Source organism: Phoxinus phoxinus, assembly GCF_949152265.1.
Source record: "Phoxinus phoxinus genome assembly, chromosome: 5".
Lineage (NCBI taxonomy): Eukaryota > Metazoa > Chordata > Actinopteri > Cypriniformes > Leuciscidae > Phoxinus > Phoxinus phoxinus.
Window position 1 is genome coordinate 22638480 of NC_136880.1, and position 27393 is coordinate 22665872.

At 39.5% G+C, this 27393-nt stretch overlaps 1 protein-coding gene across 1 annotated transcript in view; it reads right to left on the reverse strand.

The window, feature by feature from the left end:
• Positions 1 to 27393, reverse strand: part of dpydb (dihydropyrimidine dehydrogenase b) — a gene marked incomplete at its 3' end in the record, with an annotated part of 120585 nt that overhangs the window by 29011 nt on the left and 64181 nt on the right. The window contains exons 14-16 of the mRNA XM_079613373.1: positions 17568 to 17732; positions 13932 to 14000; positions 6528 to 6611 (exon numbers count right to left, since the gene is read on the reverse strand). Coding sequence (XP_079469499.1) covers positions 6528 to 6611; positions 13932 to 14000; positions 17568 to 17732 — 318 coding nt within the window. The remainder of the gene's footprint in view (positions 1 to 6527; positions 6612 to 13931; positions 14001 to 17567; positions 17733 to 27393) is intronic.

Consider the following 27393-nt stretch of genomic DNA (forward strand, 5'->3'; position numbering starts at 1 on the left):
TCTGGAGAGCAACGTGATGGCAGTCCTCCAAATCACCGGCATTCATAATGAATGAGATTTGAATGGCGCGCATCTTGAGAGTAGCGCAAACTGTCATAACTCAGAGATACGGCTGAGATGTGCCAAATGGAAATGTGATGTGCCTCTGTCGTACCAGGCTCCGGGCTCCTCAGACATCTGTTGGAAATGTGATGCTTCGGGGCATTTCTGTTTTCCTCTGAATATGAGCGTGTTTGTTCATAGCATGTGTGGGCCCATAAAACATCTCTTTCTTATGTTTTTTTTCTTTCCTTTTTTTTTGGCGGAAAAGTGTCAGAGTGAGTGAAAGGAAAGGGATGAGCACAAAGCAGCAAACAAAGAGATATAAATGAGGCGCTTTTGAGGAAAAGCCCTATTGTCTAACTTGTTGTAGCCCATCACGTTTGATTGAAACGCAGCCTCTGTGCCGCGCTCTGCACAAGAAACTTTATTGTGGATCTTACCCTCCAGCTATAGTTCCTGAACACAACAAGCCGATGGTGGACGCTGACACGGCGTGAGAAGCGAACAATGCTTGAGTGATATTGGAAAAAACTCAAAATGCAATATTTACTTTTTACGCAATATATATTGCGATATAAAGAAATACATCAAAATAATTTGATCGTACAGTACAACTTTAAAATGACAATTACTAACTAAATATTACTAATATTTAATTCCATCCAATATCTTAATTCCAAGTTCTTTCAAACGTTAAACCACCAAACTTTTATTTTGTCAGGTTACAAATGGATGCATGCTTTGGATGAGCAATGCCAATCTAGAGTCAGTGGCAAAGCTGCTTTAAAGCTACACTGTGTCATTTTTTTTAAAGTTGATTCTTAGCAAAAACCACTTTGTTCTTTCAAAATGATATGTGCTCATTAATGTATACTTACTTCTACCAACTAATCAAGTATTCTCGTAAGCGTAGAATCTGCTATTTATAATACACACGGGTGAGCTGCTCTAAAGGCGGAAGCCATGTTGCGCCTCCATCTTGAAAATATATTAGCCAAAGAGGGACATACCTGGAAATTCAAGCTTCGCCTTTTTACACTCAGTGGCACCGTGACGAATGCGAGGGGGAGATTACCTTATATACTCTATGGAGATTACTCGCGACTGCCCGCAGATGTGAAATAATACGGCCACCGTAGGAGTTAAAACGCCCTCGGAATGGGAGAGGCTAGAAAGTAATATTCAGTTGATAGTCATATACAATTTCACCGCTAGATGGGAGTAATTCCTACACAGTGTAGCTTTAAGGCAGGCCTCCAAGGTTAGCAAAAAAAAAAAAAAAAAAAAAAAGTAACGCTTCAGTACACAGGGAAGAAGACCAGAGGCTGTTTATTTATTTTTTTTGAATGGATGCCAATGGAGAGAGGCTTCACTACACTGAACAAACTGCTTTAGTGGGAAAACAGCTTATCATTTAATGAATCGACAGCCTATCGGCTAATCTTCAACATGTTTTCCATTAAACATACATTTTGGATTGATCTATTTTTAGAGTTTACTCTAAGAGAAGTCACATACAATTTTGCGGCAGGTAGGATCCAGTTTACGGCTTTTTTCGTTCATTTTGATGGTATCCACAAACAGTGATTGACTGTCGTACAACTCTAAAAAAAAAGAAATGAACGGCAAGGCTGTAATGTGATTGGTTATCAAGGCATGCGTGATCTAGGTTGGCTGTTATGCTTTCTCCAATGGTTGAACCAAAGACCCTGGTATCTCTCAATAATAACACCATAACTGTCAGTAGCGCATATATTTATTTAATTAAATCGCAGTCTGCACTAAGCCATATCACGATAGCAATTTTATTTCGATATATTGTGCAGGCCTAATCTGAACAAGTTTCTTTTTGTGCCGAGGAACATGAGGGGATGATATGTGGTGCATTGGAGGAAAATAGCCACCAGTATGGGCCGTGGGAGGGATGTGGGCAGCAAGCATTTATAACAAGGCTGGCAAACCACACACACATACATGCACGCGCACACACACATACACACTAAATCTTGTCAGAGGGTAGCAACCAGAATGTTCTACGGTCCACAGAGAGAAGGCAGAAAAACCCAAAAAGAGAGGGAAAAGAGAACTGTGCGGAGACAGGGTGATCAGGGACGGCAGCGCCAGGGACCCGAGCGCCCTGAGGAATGAAATGCTTGAGCGAGGAGAAAAAACAGCACCTTCGGGCTCGCAGAGGAGATTGAGAGCACATTAAGATTTCCAGAAGCATAATGGAGGCTGGCCAGCAGATGTCTGCGAGAGCAAGTGTGTGCGTGTCCATCTGTGCATAGGTCACTGGTGGCGGGGCTAAAACATAGTGGCTAACAGCAGGGAGCATGGTCAAGGGAAGGTAGAAAAGCATTAGCGGAGCGCTAGGGCCAGAGGCAGGTGCCTGGCCCTGAAACAGATGCTGCTTGTAAGAACTTAATGTCCTCGCAGAGGGGTGCTCAGCGGCGCTGGGAAGGCCTATGACAGCTTATTAAAGGCCTCTGGCTGACAAGTGTTTGTAAGCTTGGCTTTCAAGGCTCCGAGCTCAGGGCTCGCGCTTCGCTGGTGCTTTGAATGCAGGAAGAGAGGCACCTCTGGCTAGACGTTTCTGAAACCCTTTTCCTCGAAATCCGGGAAGAGCTAGTCCCGGTGAGGCTCGGGACACTTATGAGATGCATCAATCTCACGGAGAGGGCATTGAATCCTAGCCTGGGATCACTCACTGCGCGCACACACACCCGACTCTAAAACATGGGCAAACACACATGGTACGAATGAAGTTGCAGCGGAAGATCAATGAATATGTTGCGGAGGTAATATATGAAGCTCAGGACTCGAACACATCTGAAACACGGCACAGGCAGTGCAAAGTAAGGCACGGGCGCAATATGTTGTCCACCGGAGACAAACAATATCACATGTAAGGTGGATCTATAAATATAAATCAAGCAGGACGGGAAAGTAATGTGTCCTGCAGATTGTATGACTGTTTTCAGCACCACTGACAGCTCCTTCAGCTGTGGTGACCGTCACATCACTGATTCTTGAGCACTGTTACAAAACTGAAGAAATGCAAGTATGTATATCAAAAGGATTTATAAAAATTTGTTTTTGCCATGCCTATAAACCTTGTTAAAGGGATACTTCACCGCTGGAAAGATGAATGTGTATTTAAATTGGGTCATGTATGTACCGGTAGTAGAAATGTGAAATTATTTTAGAAGTTGGTGCCTACTAGACTGAGAAAGGCAGAAAATTTATTTTTGGCTCATGTGGATGAAAGACAACAACTCCCAGAATGCACTTGCGTCGCTGCCCTACGAGGCCACGCCTACCGGTTACAGAGGCCAGTATATCTACTAGTTGACTTGAAACTGAAAAGACAGCGTTTTATCGTAAATCTCCGTGACGGGTCTGTCCGAGCTCTTCCTCCTGACCGCCGGGTGGGTCTCGCTCCTCTGCTGCAGTGGCTGCTCCGGCCGGCCGCCATTCATTATGTTTACATGCACACCTTTTGTTTCAATTGGACTGAGTTCATTCCGATTGGTGAATCTGAATATAGTGTTTACATTGATGCCATTTGGCATTTTAGCTTTTAGCATTATGAAGCAGAATGCATGACCTGCAAAGCTGGCATGTACGTGTCAGTGTCAAACAATGTAATAATGTAGGCGTAGTGAATGAAGACTGTGGAAAGCAGGAGCCAAGTCCCGGACATTTTGGGCGATCTTGAGGTCTGGTCTGGTGCGCGGGTTCGATGCTCGTGGCTGCCTGTGCCAATCTATCTTTCTATCTATCCTTGTTGACTTCATAGAATAAAGATAAAATTAATATAATATAATAAAAATAATATATAACGCATTAAGTGAGGACACATGGTTTTAGAGGGTGTGAGTCATTCTAGTTATCATCTCTGATTAACCGTGTGTATTATACGTTTGGTTAGGATTAGTGGTGTGGGGTGCGTGTGTATTACACAATTTTAAAACCAATAACAGGTAAATATGAACATATTATGTCCTGCGTCTAAAGAATCAGTGATAAACACATGACGACCACAGTAACTCAAAGCTGTAGCACAAACATTTGCCATAAATCATAAACAGACTCTAGCACAGAACAATACGTAGTTCAGATAAAAAGAGAAATCCAGCTACGCCTCAACCGAAACAATGCGTCGCTTCAGATTCCTGAAGTTCTCCAGCATCCGCGCTCGGAGAGAGAAACTGTTTAGCATTAGCATATTTACATCTTTGCGAGTTGATTTCTGTCTTTGTAAAATGTAAATGAGTTTCCCCTCCGACAGTGCTGTGTCCAGATAGAGCTGCATTAGCCCAGTGTGCCGTACGCTCCAGGGTTCAAAGAGAGGGCCATGCTCCCTGATTAAATACCCAACAGTATGGGGCTGCAATCATACATTTTTGTACCGGTGCACAATTTCCTACTTATTCTCATACAATCAACGAGACCTCCTCCTGTTCCCCAAAGCAGAAGCAGGAGAGACAGAAACATACAGATGGGGGTGATCAAGACAGGGAAAAATAAATAGGAAGCAAAGACAGAGAGAGAGAGACAGACAGACGGAAAAAGCCAGCAATAGAGAGAGCACTGAGAGAGAGAGCGTGTGGCAAACAGTGTGATTAAATGATATTGCCTTGCGTTAGTTCACACAGAGGTTAGCTGCCAGGAGGCAGCAGGCTGTGATTAGCTTCATATATGTGTGTGTGTGTGTGTGTGTGTGTGTGTGTGTGTGTGTGAGGTAGCGCAGGGCTCGTTTAGAGTCTCTGCAGGAGCACAATGGCTTTGTGTCCTGTTTGAGGGGGGAAACAGCTCCTGCTCTCCTCACAACCATAACGAAGCTGAAGGGAGATGGAGAGGAATGAGGTGCCATTAGATGCCTCCTTATGACCCGCTCTGTCCATTTCTTCTGCATTTGAATGTCTTGTGAGGCTTATAGGATCTCCCCGCTGAAAAACACACAGCTTGGGAGCCGAGATGTGGTGCACACACACACATGAATGCGAAGAGGCTCTTCTACAGGTGACCTGAGTGTGAGTCTAACTCAAAACATTTCCAGATTCATCTTCCGTCGCGTCTGCCTGTGATTTCCTGTCACCTCGCCACTGTTTTCGCAGGAGAAGTGATAAAAGCTCTGAATAAATTCCCAGTGTTGTACTGAATATGACTTTTCTCGCTTGCTTAGAACACAAAAGTTGTGTTCATGCAGTTCCAATGAGTGGGAAAATTAAGCTTTTATACCTCAAAGAGGATGCAAAAGCACCATACAAGTGGTTCCTTATGAATCTTCTGCTGTATACCAAGTCAAACGATTTTGGTGAGGAACAAACTTAAATTTGTTATTCACTGACCCCCTTTGACCATTTACCAGATCAACTGAAAAAAAAAAAATTACCTTAAAAGGTGTAAGATTTACATTGAAAAAGAAAAATCACTCAGAAATTGCTTGTATATTTCACAAATAGTAACACTGAAATAAATGTGAAATTTTGAAGTAGAAAGTCTAAAATGTAATTTTCTTGTAAAACGTACACCAATCATCTTTGTTTTATTTATATCTTTGAAAAAAAATTTTTTTTTACAGTGGAATAACTTTATAATTTCGAGTCATGAGAAAATGAATATTGCGATACAGTGCGATTCTCAAATCTATCTATATATATATATATATATGTGTGTGTGTGTGTGTGCACTGCGTAGTATATTAATATTAATATCATAAATAGTATTACCATTTTACAGTTAATTACATAATTTTTCTTAAATATATTTCTTATTTTAGAGTAAACTTGATCCCAAATCATGCAGCCCTAATATCAACTGATTCATTTTAAAGATCTGATTTTAATGGGTTCATTCACAAACTTTTCTCATGAAAGAGATCTATGACAGGTAATATTTAGATATTAAGAGAATAAGGACTTGCATTTCTGTCTGTTTCAGTCACGCAAAGATATCATATAGTCTATAAATGTGACCCTGGACCACAAAACCAGTCACATGGGTAATTTTTTTGAAATTGAGATTTACACATCATCTGAAAGCTGGATAAATAAACTTTCCATTGATGTATGATTTGTTAGGATACAGGACAATATTTGGCCGAGGTACAACTATTTGAACATCTGGAATCTGAGGGAGCAAAAATATCGAAACATTGAGAAAATCACCTTTAAAGTTGTCCATTTATGTTCGCGATTGTGCTGCATTCACTCAAAAAATGTACAAAATATCTTTATGGAACATGATCTTTACCTAATATCCTAATGATTTTTGGCATAACGATAATTTTGACCCATACAATGTATTGTTGGCTTTTGCCACAAATATACCCGTGCTACTTGTGACTGGTTTTGTGATCCAGGGTCACAAATGTGTTTTCGAGAGAATGGCAAATCACACAGGTTTGTAACAACACGAGTTAATAAAAACAGAATTTTATTTCTGAAATGAAGTGCTATGCTATGTATGTGTAATCTTACCTGTCCACAGGCCAGTCCCATACCTCTCTCTCCCATGCCATGAGGACAGGACAGGTTCAGCTCCAGAGCATCTGCATTAGAGTCCTGTTGAGCACAGAAAAATCAAGGAAAACACCAATGAAATAAGTATAAGAATCATTGCACTGCACAATTAAATTTGACCAAAGCTGAAATATGACAATTTCATGCAAAGGAAACAAGATTGCTTCATGGATTTTTTTACCATCCCATGAGGCCACGGGAGAGGATTCGTGAAGCGACATAACTGATGCTGGTCACATTACAACATCCAAACTATTCATACTACACACATTCATACTAGAACATACTTTTTTAGCGGTTGTGAAGTAGTTATTCAAAATAAGTACATACTCAAGAGAATAATTATGCAATTTTGGACGCAGCCCAGTTGTAAATGCCCTTCCAAGATGCATTTGAGACTGATAGCAATCTGACCACTCAAACAAGCTGGGAGGTGGGTTAAGACACTTACAGGACGAGACTCATGCAATCGTGGATGAGACACATGGATGCAGCAATCACAAAACGCAAACACTAACTGCCATAGTGTGTGAAGAGAGCTTTGGTATATTTCCATATAGCTCAGGAGATGGAATTTATATCCATTTTTGCATTTATGTGGCCAAGTGTAAATGTAAGTGGAATCCAATCAATCAAGACACATTATACATTTTTTAATAGACCTTTCAATTATAAGGTCACAAATGACATACGTTTGTTAACAAACCAAATTGCATTTGTTTTAAAGTCAGCACAACACTAGCAAAAAAAAAAAAATATATATATATATATTCCATTTTAAAATGATAAAATCTATTGATCTAAATAAAGACGTAAAAAGCATCTGGGCCCTTCCTTAATAAAAATAAAATGATCATAAAAACATTTTCCATAAATATACTATACTATATAAAGTGTCCAAATACTTTTTGGGGAAGCTGTATGTAAAACAGCAGGAGCCTCCTGGATGCTACACAAAGAAAAAGAGACAAATCTATAACAAAAAGAAAGAAAGAAGAAAAAAAAACACCTTGAGCACTTCCTAGCATTCAAAAAGCATAAAATGGTGTTCTTAAAATAGACCCAGAATAACTCTTTGACATGTCAAAGCTGCCACAGAGTCGTCTTATAAAAAGGGAAGCAGAAAAAAAGGCAGCACAGGTGGATGGGGAGCGGGTGAGTGAGCGAGGGTGCTGGAAGTGGGAAAGCATTCAACAGGCAATTACGCTCTGGCGGCCGTTCTGAACCGCGCTGAAATGGGGAGAGCCAGAACCATTTCTCCTCTACACACCCTACAAACCTGCTGCTTCAGACACACAGCCTTGGCTTTCCGAAAGCCTGACAGCCATTAGAGAGGAGAGGAAAAAGAGAGAGAGAGAGCGGGATGGTAAGTGAGAGCGAGCGAGCGATTTGGCTGGGTTTGAGAGACACAAAATGACAGACAAGACAGGCAGGAGACAGAATTGTGCAAATCTACTCCAAGGTGTGCTGATATAAGCTGCATAATTATATTATATGGCCAAAAATATGAGGACATCTGCTTTGTGAACATTTCATTCCACAAATGATGGAGAATAATATGATGTTGGTCCGTACTGCAATAACATACTTCCCTGGAAAGGGTTTCCAGTCAATGATGAAATTTTCCACATGAACATAACAGGGGTCAGTACTGATGTTGAGCCAATATTGAATTCTGATAAATAATATAAGTAAACAAACATAAGTAATATAAGTAAACATAAATATATGTTTGTAGACTCTTGTATATACACAGTATATATATATATATATATATACATACTAATATTCAAACATTTGAGAATTTATTAATGTTTCTGAAAGTCTTCTCACTAAGGCTGGAAAAATCCAAAAGTGAAATGAAATATTTGTATATTTTAAAATATATTATTGTGATGGCAAAGCTGAATTGACAAAATTACACAAAAGCACCATATACACTTCATAAAAGTGGTCCATACAGCAATATACTGTAACAAAGATTTGGGGTAAGATTTTTTAAATGTTGAATTTTCATTATCCTTCAGAAATCATTCTAATATGTTGATTTGGTGCTCAATAACTTTTCTTATTATCAATGTTGAATAGTTGTTTAATAGTTGTGTTGTTCAATATTTTTGTGGAAAATGTGATAAAAAAAAATCTTTGACGAATACAGTTGATGATCAATACTGTCCCTTTTGATCAATTTAATGCAATTAATGCAGTATGTGCATGTGCACACAAAACACACACAGTATACTGTACATTTAAATATGTGTGAATGTGTTATAGCCTCCCTGAAGGAAAAAAAGCGAACCTAAACCATGAAAAAACAGCCCTAGACTATTCTTATTCCTCCTCCGTCAAACTTTACAGCTGGCAACATGCGTGGAAGGTTGGGAATGTGAGTCGCCCTCTCAGTCAGATTCAGATTCTCCCGTCAGTCCGAGATCCGTTTGTCAGACTGCCAGATGGTGAAGAGTGAGTGATTAATCAAAGAATGCATTTCCACCGCTCCTGAGCTCTTCGCCACTCCAGCTGATGCTTGCCGTTGCTCGTGCTGATCTTAGATTTGTATGCAGCTGCATGACCACAGAAACCAAATTTATAAAGCCCCTGATGAACAGTTCTTGTGCAGTTCTGTGTTTCCAGAGGCTGGCGGACTCAACAAGGAGATTCGCAACCAAGGACAGATGATATTTACACACAATGCACCTTAACATTCAACGGGCCCTTTCTGCATTTTCCACCGGCGACTTTGCGGGAAAGATTGCATCCTTGGACGGATTTCAAGTCATTCTATTTGTGAATCCTAACAATGCCATGGGCAGAAACAAGAGCATGTGTGTAATGAGAAAGAGCTTTCGTGTACCACATACAACAGAAAACTTCAAAGCTGATTTCCATTATCCAGAAATAGTCAAAAGTACATCACATCAAAGCTCCCCACTTTGAAACGGGAAACAAAGGCCAACTGTGGCGCTCGTCGAGACCAAGATAAGTACTCACATCTATAGTAGGTTTCCATTTGTAAGCTCAGATGATTTCAGTCTTCACATTCGGACCAGGCTTTACGCAGTGGCTTACCTGCAGGACTCTGAAAAATGTTGTTTGTGTGTGTGTGTGTGTGAAAGTGAGTGAGACAGAATGAGTGGAGGATGTCTGGATACGCTCCATTAGACAGCCAGAGGCCTCAACACAAACACTGATCAGACCTGACACTAACTTTGACAAGAACTAACCACTCCAGTGTGATCAAAGCCGCGCTGCCCGGCCCAATCCAGCTCACAGCTACATCAAGGCACCTTTGATAGACAATTCTGTTGGGCCCTTTAACACAGTGCACTTCTTTAATGAACAAATTAAAGACCAGCAACAAGTTAGGCTTCGTCGCCACTGAAAAAGGCAGCTCTCATATCTTCTGCGTCTTTGATAAGTTTCATAAAAGCACAGCGTGTTTAGTAAAGGCGAGCATGACACATCCAAATCCTGATCCTAAGTCCCAAGTTCAGTGAAAATCAGAGCAAAACACCCTGCGTTAAGATCAGTTTCTGGCGGTCACAAGGGGTCAGTACAGATGGTCCAATGACACAAAGTATCTGATGTAGTAAGCGATGTACACTACCGTTCAAAAGTTTAGGGTCAGTAAGATTATATATACTTTTTTATATATATTAAAATGTAATTTATTCCTGTGATGTCACATGATCCTTCAGAAATCATGCTGATTTGCTGCTCAAGTCTCTATTATCAACGTTGAACAATGTAAACGTCTTTACAGTTATGACTTTTCATTCAAAGAACTGGTTCATGAGGAGGCGTTCGGCAACGAGACTATACCGGCTGTGCTATACAGTATGTTTTTGATTAATTGAAAAGAATCATAGCAGACATTCGTTTCGGGAATCAGTCAACACTGGTTGCACTGTATATCCTTGACTCACTTAAAGGGGTCATGACATGAGAAACCAAATTTGCCTTGATCTTTTGGTATATAAGAGGTCTTTGTGTCATTAAAACGTCCCGCAAGTTTCATAGCTTAAGACGTCCTCCCCATTATAAACGAATCATTTATTTAATCAAGCTCTAAATACAGCTCGTTCTGGATCCATGGTAAGAAGTGACGTCACGGTACGAAGTGACGTACCAGCGTTTGCATATGACCGCCTCCCCAGCACAAGACAACTATACGCTTAAAGCGCAAGACAACTACGCTCATTTCGTATCGCAGCGTGCCTCACAAGTGTTCAGTCGACGGACAGCGAGTGGGTCTGTGTACAGGGAAATTACGATGCCGCAGATGTGCTGTTCCTGGCTGTGGACAAACAACATCTTTGAATACGCTGCGAAGGATCCAGTCGTCAGGGAAAAATGGATGCACTTTATTTTTTGCGGACGTCCCAGTCACGGCAGTGTAAATTTAAGCGTTTGTTCTATACATTTGAAGGATGACTGTTTTGAGAACCAATCCCAATATGATGCTGGCTTTGCCAGAAAACTGTTGCTCAAAGATAAGTCCGTGCCGACTATTCTGGGCTCAACAACAACGACGCAAACTGTAAGATCTGTATTTAAAACTTTAAACTACTTTTTAAATACGCTGAATCCGCAAATGTTCTGGCTGGGGGCGTTAATAATTGATGTATAGGCACTGACGTTAGCCAATCATAACAGTGGGCGTTAACACTGAACTCTTAAAGGGGAAACACCCCCAAAACAGACTGTTTGAATCAGAGGATGAGAAACAGGGTGGGAAAAGGTCATAAATCACTACATTTTAAAAGTTTTTTGTAAAAAAAACTATAGTAATACTATAATTGCACCTAAGGGAACATAATAATAAAATAAAACAAAACATGTCATGACCCCTTTAATAGAATCGGTTCATTAGAGTCTTTTGCCTTTTAAGAAGAAAGATTTTTGTACCATTTTATTTTGCGGAACTCTGTATTCTTATAACATCACATTCAAGACAGATCATAATACTATGTGTAAATAGGCCCAACTTGTGGGTTGTTTTGTAATGTGTATTATATCACAAGCATGTTGAGGAGGAAGAAGATTGTCATAATGATACAACAGTAGAGAATGACTTACATGATTGTACATTAAAACTTCCCACTAAACTCCCTCACAAACTTCTTCCTTATTCGTCTTGAAGCTCACCGTCACGCCAACCTCCTCTTTGCACGAGCCAAATCTTCTCCTGGGTTTTTCTCAATGTAAACGCACACGTGTGTGTGTGGGATCGTTGAGCGCATTTGTATCTGTGTGTGTGTGAGGGCGTCGAGGAGTTAAACTGGAAGGTATGAGAGCGTACAACACCTCAATTAGAGCAGCAGCAGAAGCAGCAGCAGTAAGTGTTGGTGATGGCAGGGTCCTGTCCGTTTACATACAGAAGGAAACAGCTCCAGCGAGGACACACACATCCGTCGGCTGCAATAATGCCAGTCTAAAGAAACCCTCAAGTATATGTCGAACAAGAAACTCCATTGCATTTGGGAATTTTAGGAAGAGGTTCCCTGTTGGTGCTTCACTTTTGTCTTGTTAGGAAAAAGATTGTCTCAACCTGTTAGGTTTAAAGTGATAGTTCACTCAAATATACATATACATATCATCTCGTTTAAAACCTATATCATTTCTCTTTATCTGTGGAAAACTAAAGTTAAGACAAAAAAATGCTATAAAGTATCATACAAGTGGTTTATACTGGTGGATCTAAACTGGACATTGCAGACAGCAGGTTATATACATTATTATAACATATTTTTTGGTAAAGTTCACATGAAGAATGCAAACTATAAAAATGACTATAATGATAACTATATTTGCATCCACAGAAGCGGACAGTATGTTATGTTTATTCTAAGCGCGCTGCAGTTTTGTTGTCTGTCACTTTAAATGCTCAAACTCTTCAAAGCAGGATGGATTCTGATTGGCTGTCAATGTTTTTATCGTTCATCAGCTGGAAAAAATAGCTCTGAAAGTGATTCCAACGATATCATTTCTCCGTGCTGTTATTGTTATAACTGTGGTGTAAACTCTTCTATTCTTTTACATTTAGAACAACTTTTAGAACTATATCTTTACCGTTATCTTTATAGTTATGGTTCTTGGTATTAAAAAGGGCCTTAACACTTTACAATGTGGTTGCTTTTGTAAACATTAGTTAACTACATCAGATAACATTAAGTAACAATGAAAAAAAAAACTAATCTTAGTTGTAATGTTAATTTCATAATTTACTAACACATTGAAAAGTTGTTTCTGTTAATATAACAAATTCTTAAAAAGTGTAATACTGTACCAAATATATTTCACATGGTCAGTTAATGCATTAATTAACTAATGTCACCTATTGGAACCTTATTTTAATATGTTACCATCTATTCTATTCTGTTCTATTCTGTTCTATTTTATTCTATTCTATTCTATTCTATTCTATTCTATTCTATGTACGGTTTTTCTGCATTACCTTTATCAAAAACGACAGTAAAGACAATGTATCATGGTTTCTACAAAAAGATTAAGCAGAAAATCCATTTTCAACATTGATAATAATAATAAATGTTTCTTGAGCACCAAATCAGCATATTAGAATGATTTCTGAAGGATCATGTGACACTGAAGACTGGAGTCATACTGAGCCCAAACATGTCATGTCATGTCATATTATATATTGCTGTATGGATCACTTTTATGAAAGTACAATCTTCAACATTTCTCATTTTGTGTTTCACAGACAGAAGGAAGAAATGCCAAGATGAGCTGAGTAAATGATGACAAATGTTCATATTTGGTTGAGCTATGCCTTTAAGTCAAGCCTTTGTTTAGCCACTAGATGAATAAAAGCACACTTACTCTGTCAAGGTCAGTCTGGTTATGATAGAGATAGCAGGTTTGTTCCAGCTATTGCAAACATACATTTTATAAAGTTTTACAACTTCCCATTCACAGTTTGTGAGCACAGTTGGCTTCTGTCACCCGAAAGGCAGAAATCCAATGATACAGTATCTAATGCAAATTTAATGTAAAAGCCTCTTTCCACAGAACCAATGAGGCTTTACACTATGAATATGGATGCGACTGTGTTTGTCACTGTGTTGAGAATGCGTGTGATAAACAAATGCTTCTTTATGTGATATGCTGAGCAAAAAAAAAAAATCTGACTTCACAAAAAAAAAGATCACATTAACAGACTTTCAAACATGTAAATGGAATGGATATCTTGAGGAACGAGATCTTCAGAACATTAACTAATTTCACGGATTCATGTTACATTTACTTTTCATGCTTCCAATAAGCCTGATTACTCTCAGAAGTTGGGAGATGTGTAAGGAGCAAACTTGACAAACACACGCAAAGAGAATGGCGGCTTACCTCGGCCATCTTTGCCAGCTCAGTCCAGTCAGCTTGGTTGTAACCGCACATAATACTGGCAATGATAATCTAGACAGAGAAGAAAAGAGTGTGAGGAAGAGAAAAAAATAAAAACTTAGGGAGAATGAAAATGACTGATGAAGTGTGATTTCACCTGACACGCTTGCACAAAACCCACCAGTTTTTCTAATCCGCATTTATTTATTTCATTTTTTTAACAGCCCAGCTCACAGCAAAAAGCTATTACCCTGCCTTAAACTGTGCTGCTTTATAATTCAGTGCGTTTGCAGATGCCCAGTGGCATGCACGTATTATTAAAACAATAAAAACATCACGCTGACGGCATTATTCAGCTCCTCTGTGGCAAGGCAGGATTTAGCTGTATTACTCTCTCTGTATGCGGAGACACTGTAATCGCACCATAAAGCGGAGAGATATACGCCACGTGTCTCCTCCTCGCCGGGCGCTTTTAAGGGAAACAAATTGGCACAGAGGGTGCTGGGAGGAATGCTTGGCGGCCAAAGCATGTGTTGAAGTTTATGAGTCCATCCATCCTGGATCTTGCTGGGACCTGAGGGACCTGTAGCGGCTTTAACCCCACCTCCTCTCATCCGCTCACCCCTGGGAGCTCCGCTCAACCGCACACACTGGCCACGGCTAGAAAAGCAGCGTCGATGTTTTATTGGTGTCAGGAGGATAACTGAGGGCCGGGTCTCCGTCTATACATGTATAGGCCTATCTGTTATATAACATCAAGTCGGCTCTTTTTGCTGTCTTGCATTTAGCAGAGACTCGAGCTTGAGATGAAATAAGTCTGTGAATGTACATGCAGGGAATTGTTCTACTATGGAAGCTTGTTTTGGCCACAAAAGTCATTGGTTTGAGATCAAGACTTTTTATCTCACAATTCTGACTTTTTTCTCACAATTGAGAGTTGATATAAAATCGTATAATCATAAAAGTTGACATCTCATAGTTCTTAAAAAAAGCTTAAAATTCAGTTAACATCTTGAAATTTTGACTTTTTCCTTGGAATTCTGAGTTTACATATAACAGTTCTGACTTCATGTGAACAAAACAAAAAACCCAGGTAACTATGACTTTTTATCACAATTCATGATTTTTGCAAATTTATATCTCAGTCCAGACTTTTCTTCTCAACTCGCAATTCTGAGTATATATCTTGCAATTCAAATAATTAAAAAAGAGTCAGAATTGTGAAACACTGCATAAACTCAAAAAGTCAAGAATTGAGAGATAAAAACTCGCAATTACCTTTTCAATTTTTTTGGCGGAAATAAGCTTCCATACTCAACCCCTTTCTAATCAGACAGGGAAAAAACGAAAGAGAGAGAGAGAGAGAGTGAGCAAGACAGGCTGCGTCTCTGAGAAGCACAGGAATCACCCTGTTATCGCTTTAATAACACTGCGCTGAGGTAACCGAGCCCGTCCGCCAACACTAGCAACACTGGCCCTCTAGGGACCCCCATTGCTGTGGAAACTGTCAATCACGCGATGATGTGAGGAAATTAAAAAAAGAGAAGGGGGCGGGGTCGCATCTTTTTCTACGAGCCACGTCTGTTCTTCAGTTACAGGACTCTCGCGAGCCTCGCGGGCTCACAGAGAGTGTGTTTGTGGGGCTGAAATATGTGAGCCAGTATAATTTGACATTATTGCGGTGGTTTTGTTATTCATTACGCTTCTCTGAGTATTCATTTCATCCAGCGGCATGCGCCCATCACCCCTGACCACGAACCAGTCACACGCTGTGATGAGCTCCGCTGAACACACACTTCAACATTCCCCTAGAGTGTGTTCGGTGCTGGCCCGCGCGGGTCACGACGTGGTGGCGAGGAGCGTTGGGGAAAAATGGAAATTGTAAATAGTAAATGGAGATAATGGGCATGTTGAATAGCTGAAATCTCCCCAAAATCAATGAGCATTATCAATGAGAGTCTTACTAAACAATTCAGTGTGCATACTATGTTTATCTCGCTAGATGTGTGACAGGCAGAGAAAGATGCTCTTTTCCAAAACCTATGCAGACATTTTAATATTGATTCCTCCTAAGACGCCCTTTTTTGGCCAAATTCTAATATATTCTTTGTGGAGAAGGCAATCTTGGGAAGCACTGCGGCGAGAAGTGCAAACACAAATCCAAGATTATGGGTAATGTTGACCATAAATAAATGTAGGCTACATTTAATTTACAAAGTAGTTAAGTGTAAATATAACTGAATAATTAACCCACAGTGTAAAAAGACTGCTTCATGTGGTTCCTTCTAAATTAATTGGTTTGACAATTGTCACAAATATTTTATTATGACTGAATAAAATGTATTTATTAGATTATACAAAATAATACAAATATATTTGTAGGGTTAGATAAAGTATATCTCCTTAAGGTGAAACCTGTGCAGTAAAAAAATGTGTGAAAGCAAAGTATTGTAGCAATGTTTACCAGAGTAAATGTTGTTAGCCTAGCAACATGCTAATTTAGTCAGACATTAGACGTTAGTTATATAACTTTGTGCTAGCTACGTACATTAAATTGTATTGTATGTCCCTCATTTATTTTCATATTAATCTTTAGTTTAATTTTCAACTTTAATTAACCTTTATCAAAACATTAACAATAGTCAGTTAGGAATAATTAAACAGAAATATTCTAACTACATTTTGTGTAATGTAAATTAAGTTGTACTACAAGGATGTGAGTGCTTTTTGCAAGTCTGAATCTCGTAATTGCGGTAAATATCGGCAAATCAATCAATCACACAGTTTATATGCTTATTTGATTCGATACCAAAAAATATGTGACTAAAACACATTATTTTACCAAATATAATTATGTGCTACGCATTTTTGTTTACTAGGTTATTCAGCTGTAACATGCTAAAAAAAGCTAATCTCAGAAACATGCTAACTTCAAACTCTAAAAAAAGCACTAATTTAAAGTTCAATTTAGGATTGTATGTTGCCTAAGGAGATAGCTTCCTATGTAGACAGCGAGGTAAAAGCCGGTCTGAAAAAAACAACAACAAAAAAAACAGAGACACATCTGTGTGAAGGAGGGATTCATGGGGTTAGTGTGAAAAGTGACATTGTGCCTCATAATTACACCCTGTAATTCAAAATTAATCTCACCCTTGAGTGAAGCAGGCAGACAACAAAAGTTGAGGAAGTTATTTTGTGCTCAAACGGGCTGTCTCATTGCAAATGATTAGAGAGAAAAGAGATGGCTGATTGCGATGAAAAGAACACTACAAAAAGCTATTGTCATCTGCCTGCGGAGCGACAGAGGAGGGAGAAGAAGAGAATGAAGGCCTTGGAAAATCTTCTATTAGTGAGATTCTATTACACAATTACTCGTGAAGCAGTTAACATGCACAGAGCAAAAGCGACTCGAGTTACTGAGGGACCGAAAACGAGGGAAAAAGATGGCACCTCTATTATAGAGAATTATGGCTGTTGATAAAACACTGACAGGCTCCCCAGACTCACAAAGTGAGAAACAAAGTAATGAATCACATTATGAAAAAACTAAGAAAAAAAAAAAACTCTGCAGGAATAAGAGTAAAGGAGAAAGAGAAATAAGAGATAAAGAGTCAAACGCTGAGCTGAAAGTGAACTCACATTTTTGGGGAAGTCAGCTTTGAGTTCAGCCACGCTCTTGCACCAGTAGGCGGCTGTTTTTTCACTAATGAGCTCGATGTTGAGGAACGAGCCCTGGCCAGGACCGAAAAGATGGCCTGAGGTGGTCCCACGCACGATTCGAGGTGACACATTGGTCACCAAATCCTGCAAGAGAGAGAAACTTTGTCACTGTCCACTAAACTGCAATTAGCAGTGAGAGAGCACACAAACTGCATTCGCTAGGCTGAGAATGCATCTTTCCTTTGAAACCTTTACACACACAGCTGTGCGTTTTCTTTTTTTATAATGTCAGACTCCACAAATGCTTGCTATATATTCATGATACAAGCATCAATCAAACACATTTCAGCCTTTTTTCACTATTAAGAGAAAACTATGATAAATGAACTGATAAGAGTATTAGTATTAGCATTAACCCATTAGTATTAGCAATTAGGATTCATTTGCATGTGTTAATTAGGAGCCACACAATTTTAAACAATTAAGATAACTAGGGGCGTCATGCATTATTATCTTATTTTTATTTTTATTTGTGAGGGGGCACCAGAGGCAAGATAACACATGACCAAATCAAATAAAAACTTTTTAACTACTCCACTACTTCAATGCCCATGACCCTCAAATATGATGATAATAATAACAACATTATAATAGACTTTATTTGTATATACTGTAGCATCCTTAAAGTCTTTTCAAGGTGCTTTACAAAAAGAGAAAAGGCAGCTATATATTTTTATGTATTATGACCCACTGTGTTATAAATATTAAACATGATATTATACATTTTTTTCCCCTGAATTAAATAATGGTCTTTATTCTTGTACAAAAGCTAATATTTTTATATTACTTTATAACAATTAAAAATATTTTGCATCGAGTTTTCTACTCATTCATGTAATATGTATAAACCTCTACAATACTCAAAAAAACGTTGTGGTTTGCTGTTGTTGTGATCTCATTGGGAGTTTGTTCATCTCATGTGCAGTTTGTAATATAAACACACGTGTCAATGGAAGCGGCAAAAATTATAATTTCAAACCTAATTTGACTGTAAAGTTTACTCTATTCTTCTCCCAGTTCACCATCCACTTACTTTCATGTATTTTGGGAAAAGTAGATTACTATACGTTTTAATTCCAGCGTAACACCAAATTCTATGACCTATCGAATTCTGCGAATTCTACTATGGTCACAAATTAGATGGTCACAGAATTTGGCATGACAAATTTAGATTTTCAGCATTGCAGCGCAAACTAACATGGTGGCGGTCATTGCCTGTTATACATCAACGTCAATGGTGGAGAAAGAGTTAAACAACAAAATACCATTACTGGATATCAGATATTTTTATGATTTAGTCAGAGAAATTTTGAATGAAAAGTGAAATAAAAAAGATACATCAGTCATGACTCATACGGCATATTGTCTATTGTGGCATCGGTGTAACGTGACAAGCTTGACATGGGAATAATAAGGTGGTAGGCTATATTCTTAAAATAATAGTCGTCTTAAATTCACGCCAGCTAGAATATTTGAAACTTGCATGTGAATGTTAATAACTAAAAATTTCCATTCAATAAAATAATAAAATCTTTTTTCCACCTGTACATTTTCTGTTGACCCCTGTAATTGACTGGGTGTAAAGTTTTTACCTACAAAATAGAAAATTCATTAAAAAAAATCTGTGGCTCCATGTGAGCAACTAAAAATAACTACAGCACAATCTGTTATTTAGAGTACAGCAGCCATATGTGAGTTTTCCTTTTGAAAGACAGTAAGAGAAAAACTATTATTACAATGAACCACATGTGATTTTTAGTGAAACTAGAGCATCTTCCGATCACCAACGCCTTCATGAAACGCCTCCAAACGTGAGAGCGTCAAACCTGCCAGCGATTTTGTTGCCTTTGGTTTTGCTTCCGTTTCAACAACATCTGCCTTCAACGCTAATGCCAACAGTGTCTCCACAGAATGGTATAAGTTGCTTGGGTTAGAAACTCAGCGTAATCCTTATTGCGAATGAAAGAGACGTGGACAAATTGTCTGGAGGTTTTTGAGATAATGAGAGAGTAGAAAACACTGAGATTACCACAAGTACTTATACTCACATTACCCACATTCCCAACTATATTTACACTTTCAGCGCGAGAACTCTCTTTAAGGTAATGTGTGTGAAGAATATCCAGTGGTAAGTAAATAATCTCTGGTTCTCTGAGACCATTAGCATGCGTTAACCTGGCAAACATTAGCCTGGGTTGAATTCACACACTTCTTTAGCATGAGATGAGGTCAGTGGTTAGCCGTGGCCTCGTGTGTGGCGTTCAGCAAACTGAGGGGGTTTATCACACCGGCACAGCCCAGTAATCCCCCCTTTTAAGCCAGCACCTCTCCCAAAAGGAACACGCATGATAAGAGAGTGATCAAATGTCATGCCACGCGCCACACTCGAGCGTTGGAGGAAGCCCTCTGATAGGCCGGCCCGAAGGCACATCCAGGGTAATTACAGACGCCGCGGTTACGCTGTCCCGACGAGCTGCTAACCCCCACTTCCTCTTTCACGCTCTCCTGAGAGACAATCTCCGGTTAAATATTGGTCTGTCTGCCATTTAAAAAGTTCAGCTGTTTTAAGCTGACACAGGAAAGCGTTCGGCCACAATTATCTCTATGACTATAGCCGTCATTATGTTGACACAGAACGAGCTGCGAGAGAGGGTACGGAATCGGTTCCCGCCGTGTCCTTGCGTTTGCGCTATAGGGCCCGCATGATGAAGGGACGAGTGACCGTGACTGGAGATTGCAAAACAATTACACTTTACACAACCACTGGCTGCAGGTTTATGTAAGCGGATTCTTGGAAGTACATGTTGGAGGCCGTGGTTGTTGACTGCAGATTAGATGTATAGCTAAACAGTTAAATGGCCTTGATGGAAATGACGTACATAACTGCTTTTCCATCTGCTAGCACAGTGCATGTTTTCAGACCTTAATGCCAATGATTGGGGCAAAATAAAGCTTCAAATTTACTGCTCGCCAATGTTATTTACTTTTTTTGTGGTTATTCAAAGCAGGTTTTCATAAATCTAACCATTCATGTAGCGAGGATGTTCTGAAAAAATAAAAAATAAAAGACCTTTACTTTTAAGTCTATACCTTTCTCTATTGGAAAAATCCATATGTGCAGTATATTGGCTGTGGCCTTAAATCACCATGTTTCAAAACTTTCAGCAGTCATGGCCCCTTTACTAATTGATACATTCACATTTTACAGAGCGTTTGCTTTTCACTGCAGTCTGGTCTTTCAGTTCTGTAAAGTGAAGGGAATCTGAGCTTGTTTGGTGAGGATAAATGTCCCTGTGAAACTTCACAAATCGACACGTATAGACGGCGCCTTCTGGATTCAAAGGAGCTGTTACAAAAGCTGAAAAACATAGATGGCCACACTCAATTTCTTGATATTTACGGATTTTATAATCAGACCCCCATCTTACGTACTGTTACACAAATAAAATGAAATACAAATAAATGTTATATTGTGCATACACAAGAAGCATTACATTGATTTCGCTTCATATAGTACTAGCAGAAAATCACATGAGGTTCCACGAATATGAATTGCTTTGTGCAAGGTGTACAGGCAGTAGTTTTCTGAACATCACAGATGGCGTGTCACATCTCGCTAATGAAAAGATATACACTCAGTACACGTTTCAGAGCAGATTTCAAAGGTATAACGGAGTGCCATTAATGTAGGAAGTCATTGAACAGCACTAAGGACACAATGATGAGAAGGTACAACAACAAGCAAAGATCTCAGTCATTAAAAGCCTCTGAGAAAATGATGAATGCTGCTTGTCTGAAATATGTTCCAAGGCCTATATAAAACCAACATTTAGCAGAGAAAGGAAGTGAAAAGGTGTTTTGTAGACTTAGCTCTTGACTTCACTAAGGATATATAACAATCTGTGCTATTATTATTATTATTAGAGAAAAAGTCAATGGTGACTACGACTGTCAAGGAAGATTTTCAAGGTAAAACTCTCAGTGAATTAAATTGCAGTCAGTTCCGCACACAAACCTATCATTCAAAACTTTAGTGTTACACGGAAGAAAGGAAATCACACAAGTTAGAAATGACATTAGGATGAGTAAACGCTGACAGAACTTTCTTTTTTATTTCTCTTTAAGCAATAAAGTGAAAACCTTTCGTGCTTCAAATTTATTTATTTTTTAAAATTAAACATGAATTCACAACTTTCTTCTTTTTTTATTTTTTCTTTGGAAAAAAAGGTGGTGCTTATTTTTTTAAATCTGTTAAATCAGAGCTTCAAGCGCTGTAGAGAAAAATGAACTCTCTTAACTCTTAGACCTCAAAAAGGTGAGTGTATGATTTACATCTTATAAAAATATCTTTGCAACAAAGTATGGAATGAAAAGTTAAGGCTTAAAACTCCCACTCTTCACACACGCTGATTAAAAAGTCACTACGAAGCTTTCTCTTCTGTCATGAAACTCAAACTTCCCACACACGACACCTGCATTTAACAAACATAAAATTAACCGCAACATGTTAACATCCCCACGCAGGTTTTGCTCTTGCACACACCTGCCATCTCAGTGTGAAGTTTTTAAGAAAATCTTGTACTTTCCATGCTGTATGTCAATTAATGAAGGCCTTGGCACTGTTACACCCATTCAGCACCGCTGAACGCCGTTCCAGCATCTGAAGCACATGTTCAGGCTGAATGGCTATCATACAGCACGCCTGAGGCGATAGTGAATTAACGAGCAGACTCAAGGACACAACAGCAATATGTTAAGGAGGACAGTGCTTATTGATACACATGTACTGCATTAACGAATGAAACAAAAACAAAAAACCCTACAGCTACTTTCAACCCTTTGTTTTATGTCATGCGATTTTTGTTTTCACCAACAAATATCACAGCCTAGTGAGAAGGATTTTGTATTTATGGGCTTTTTTGCCTTTAGATGGTGACATTCAAAGAAATGACGGGAAACAATAGGTAAAATATGGGGGCGGTAATAGGAAATGACACAGGCCCGATTTGAACTTGCATAAGTGCCACTTTAGGAGCACGTGCACATCTTCAACTGGAGAAGCTCATCTTTTGTTTGCAAATTCGATATATATGTTATGCTATTCAATATTTAGGCATTCCTGTAGCTCAAACGGCAAGATCATGGGTTCAGAAGATCCCGGGGAATGCATGCACTGAAATAATATATTTTAAGTTTTAAACATTTCCATCATCCAGTTATGAAAATGCCACTTAGTCAGATGAGGGACGTTAGCAAGATCTATATTCCCTCACAGCATAGTAGCAGCAACTCACAATCCTTTGAAAATGGTTCAGTGTATGTTAATAACAGCACAAAACATGCCAAAACATCTGAATAATTCATTATAATCATTCATATTCATGCAAGCATTTACCAATGTAAAGCCATCTAAATTCACCTCTGGGAACAGACTCTTTATCTAGCTCTTTCTCTGGAGTTGTGTACTCAAGGTGCCTGAATCAGTGCGGGAAAGTTCCGCCCACACCATGTCTCCCTGCAGAGATACGTGCACATAACAAATTGGCATTAATTGCGGGACGGCAGCCGTCTGTCCCCAGCCACCATTGATTTCCTGCCTGCTCCGGCTGGCCCACATGGGCGTGAGGGACTGAGTAGGCTGCCTGTGTTTTTTTTAAGGGCCTTAGCAGAGAGGAAGTGGAAGAGAGAGCGCAGACGTTCAAACCTAACTGTGCAACAATACCTGGAGCTCCTGTAGGGGTTACAGCCTGTCAAGAACGTTTTCAGTGCGTTGGGAATACTGTATTCTATTCAGACTCTGCTAACTACAGGAGAGTATAACTCTTAAAGAGTGCACCATACAATACTAGAGAAATGTGAGCTTTCTGTTTGGTCACAGCTATGCCATACAGAAATATTTTATTGACTCTGGACAAACCTGCTCAAAGTCAACAGTTGAACCCTACTAAACACCTTTGACAGATATTGGAACAGTGAGCCAGGCACCATTAACCCATCATCCAAAGTCAGACTCAGTTCCTGACCTCAATAATAGCCATATGTCATAATATCTTGTTCACACATCAACAGAACATGGTTGTCAGTCCTGGTTTGAGTGCTATGTATTGTTAGGTTCACGTAAAGTTTGGTTATGAAAGACTGATAACTGCATTATATAAACATACTGAGAGTCTAAATAAAATTGCATGAGTTTTGAGATCAAGTTATATATCTGCTGTATAAAATGGAACCGCAGTGGACAACTAGGTGTCGCTCTTGTTATTGAGTTGTGGGTTGTTCTTTGCTGTCAGTCACTAATGTTAGGCCTGTCAAACACTCTCAGGTTATAAAAAATAGCAGAAAATAGGGATATTATGAAGTTGCCCTGCTGAAAAAAAAAAAGTTTAAACCAGACTAAGATGGTTTGCAGGGCTTGGCTACTGACCTGGCCAGGCTGGTATTGTTTGCTGGTTTAAGGGCTCCATCCAATTCAGTAAAAAATATGGGAGCATGAAGTATATTAAACAACATTGTGTAAATTGTGATCAGACCTTCTGATTTGATCAAAGTTGCCATCTATGGCTATTGTTAGAATGGAAGAGTAGCTTCATTTCGGTTATTTGCTCATACAGGCATTATTCAAGACACTCGTGTAAACTGTTGAAAAGGACTATCACAGAGTCAAAACTGTTAGTAAATACATTTGTCAATCCCAAACACTGCATGAAGGTAGATTTTGGCTGGAGGTGGGGGACTAAAACCTGTTGATAAATACGGTTGCCAATCCCCAACACTGGGTGAAAGTAGAGTTTGGGAGTAAAACCTGCTAGTAAATATGATTGTCAATCCCCAACACACTGAGAATGTAGCTTTTGAGAGTGAAGCCGGATAGTAAATACGGTTGCCAATTCCAAACACTGTATGAACACAGCTTTTGAGTCAAACCTATTAGTAATTACTCTTATCAGTATTCATCATCTTCATCATGCAATTTGTTTTGGTCAAACCGGTTGATAAATACGGTTGTCAATATCAAACACTGATTGTGTGAATATACTGTATTCACACTGTATATTCCACTGAGTTTTCAGAAACCTTACATGAGAATATCTGCCAAGAGGATCAGACCAGACTAAAAAGAACACAATGTGCTCACACCCACCGTTATAAACGCTAACTTAATTGGACAAAGCACTATGTAATTAGAGGCTAATTAGGAGATGTGGATCTCATCTGCTCTACCATCCCAGTTTTATGCTGCAGATATTAAGTCTCGTAGCCTGGAGTGGTGTGTTTTAAAGCTTAGGTATGGTAAGCTCCTGTCTGAGCTACGACAATGATTGAATGTGTTTCAAACAGCAGGGGATGGGCTTATTTCTCATGCAGGAAGCGAGCAAGTTCCGTCTCTGCACTTCACTCCGATCCATAACCAACCGGCTAAATCAGTAGTGGGGAAAGTGGGTATAGCTGCGGAGCTTTGTCAGGAGCAGCCCAGACAGTGTTATGATGAATGTGTCAGCGAGAGGGAGATGTATTTTTCCGCACACGGAAATCTGGCTAACCTCCTTTCTCGCTAACTTTAAAATTCATCATGACTCTGCAGGGGCATAATGAACTCCATCAAAAAAATCAGCCGGCATTAACATCATCTCCAACCAGCTGATCCGACGGCTCAGGATACCGCTCATGTGAGCTCAAGAACACGAGTAATAGGCAATCAACCTCGCATAAAAGAACAATAGCAGCCATCATTCATTCTCATGTACAATTAGCATAGCGCTGACTGAGTGATGGCCCCTTAGCCCTCCGGCGCTCTGACATGCCACTTCCTGGCTGCCTGCCTGCTATGGCACCATGGAGGAAGAGCGTGACACTGTGCGACGTTTCTCACACAGAAATGACTTAAAAGGCTAATTGGGCCTGGAGGTTCTGATACATCAGAGATCCCAGCACCCATCAGCTCTACAAGTCTCGCTTGCCATTTGATGGCTACGATCTGACCACGTGACCTTCTTGTACGGATCTGAGGACCTCTGGACTCTTAGATCATCAGAGACGAGGAATAAGAGAGAAGTGCCACTAGCTGTCATGCAAAGCCATTCCCGAGGCTCGTTCCAAGTCATCGTGGTGCCAATTCCCAAGGGACTCGCATCTTGAGACAGAAGGGAAAAATAAAACATTTACATATGCAATGCATCTCATTAATTATAATTAATGAAAGTGCTGCCTGCTTGCTCAGTGCTCCTGTTAGCACTAGGTAAATTAGCTATTCGGCGCACATATACACAGGCGGCTATTTTCATATCTATCGTGACAATGGCTGGGTTGTCCGGATGCTATTGATGCAGCGGAGCCTCGACGGACGTTGCATCTTAGAGCGGCTCAGGAGAACAGGATATTAAAAAAAGTCCCCTATGTTCTAATGACAGCACTGCACGGAGAGACGGAGAACATGTTGACACTGAGGGGTTTTCTTTATCCTGACTGCGGGAGAGAATGAAAGAGAGAGAGTGTTTCTGTGCAGTCATTCCAACACGTGGAGAGCAATATGAGTTCTATTTACTGAAATATGGCCTCATCTCGCCGCAGCAGTGTAAGATTCCAAGAATTATTAGCTAGGGTTCGCTGTTGACATGGGCGCAGTATCCAGTGAGGTGAGTTAGATGTAACATGACTCTCAGTCCTCTGCAGAAAAACAGCTGAACTAGAATGATCATATTCCAGGAAGAGCATAAGTACTGATTTCATAACAGACTGGGAAGAGTTTCAATTTAGAGTAGCATGGCAAAAATGGGGGTTTGGGTGATCATCATTTGATATACCAGCCAATAATGGGTGAATTTTGAACAATAAAGAATTATTTAGTAGTTTTTTTTCATGACATGCTTTTATGTCTATTTGTTTATTGATTCTCTAAGAAAAAAGTTCACAGATTGTAATAACGCGAAGGGTATATACAATAGAATGAAATTGTAAATCTGTATTAACTTTACGGTATTCAACCCAACATAATATTTTTTTAAATCATTCCATTTTATTTGCTTTGTTCAGAGCCTTTAAAATCATAAATGGCAAATCATTGGAGACCTCCTGGGAAAACTGCTGGAAGAGGTGCTAGTGAAGCCAGCAGGGGGTGCTCACCCTGTGGTCTGTGTGGGTCCTAACGTAGTGATGGGGACACCACACTGTCAAAAAAAAGTACGTCCTTCGGATGAGATGTTAAACTGAGTTCCTGACTCTCTGTGGTCATTAAAAATTCCATGTCATTTGAAAAAGAGAAGGTGTGTAACTCCGGCATCCTGGACAGATTTGTCCAATGGCCTCTGTCCATCATCATGGCCTCCTAATCATTCCCATATATTCTGATTGGCTTCATCACACTAGGTGCGTCTCTCAAATTACACACTATACACTATGTACTTATGCACTACGTATACCCGTGTAATGTATGCATTTTATATGGTTATTTTGTCATTCACCGTCGGAGTCTGATAGCCCCTCCCCTTACGTTGCGTAATTAAAGCTGTGACAGTTGAGTACATGAAGTACCCAACATTCATTTAAAGTGTACTTTTTCAATGTGAACACACTACTTGCACTATTTATACTAAAAAACACAGAATAGTGCATAAGTACGTGCATAGGCGCAATATGGCTGCCGTCGCATCATCCAGGTGGATGCAGCACATTAGTGTTGGTTGAGGAGATTCTCCCCTTCCATATGTAAAACGCTTTGAGTGGCGAAAAAAGCGCTATATAAATGTAA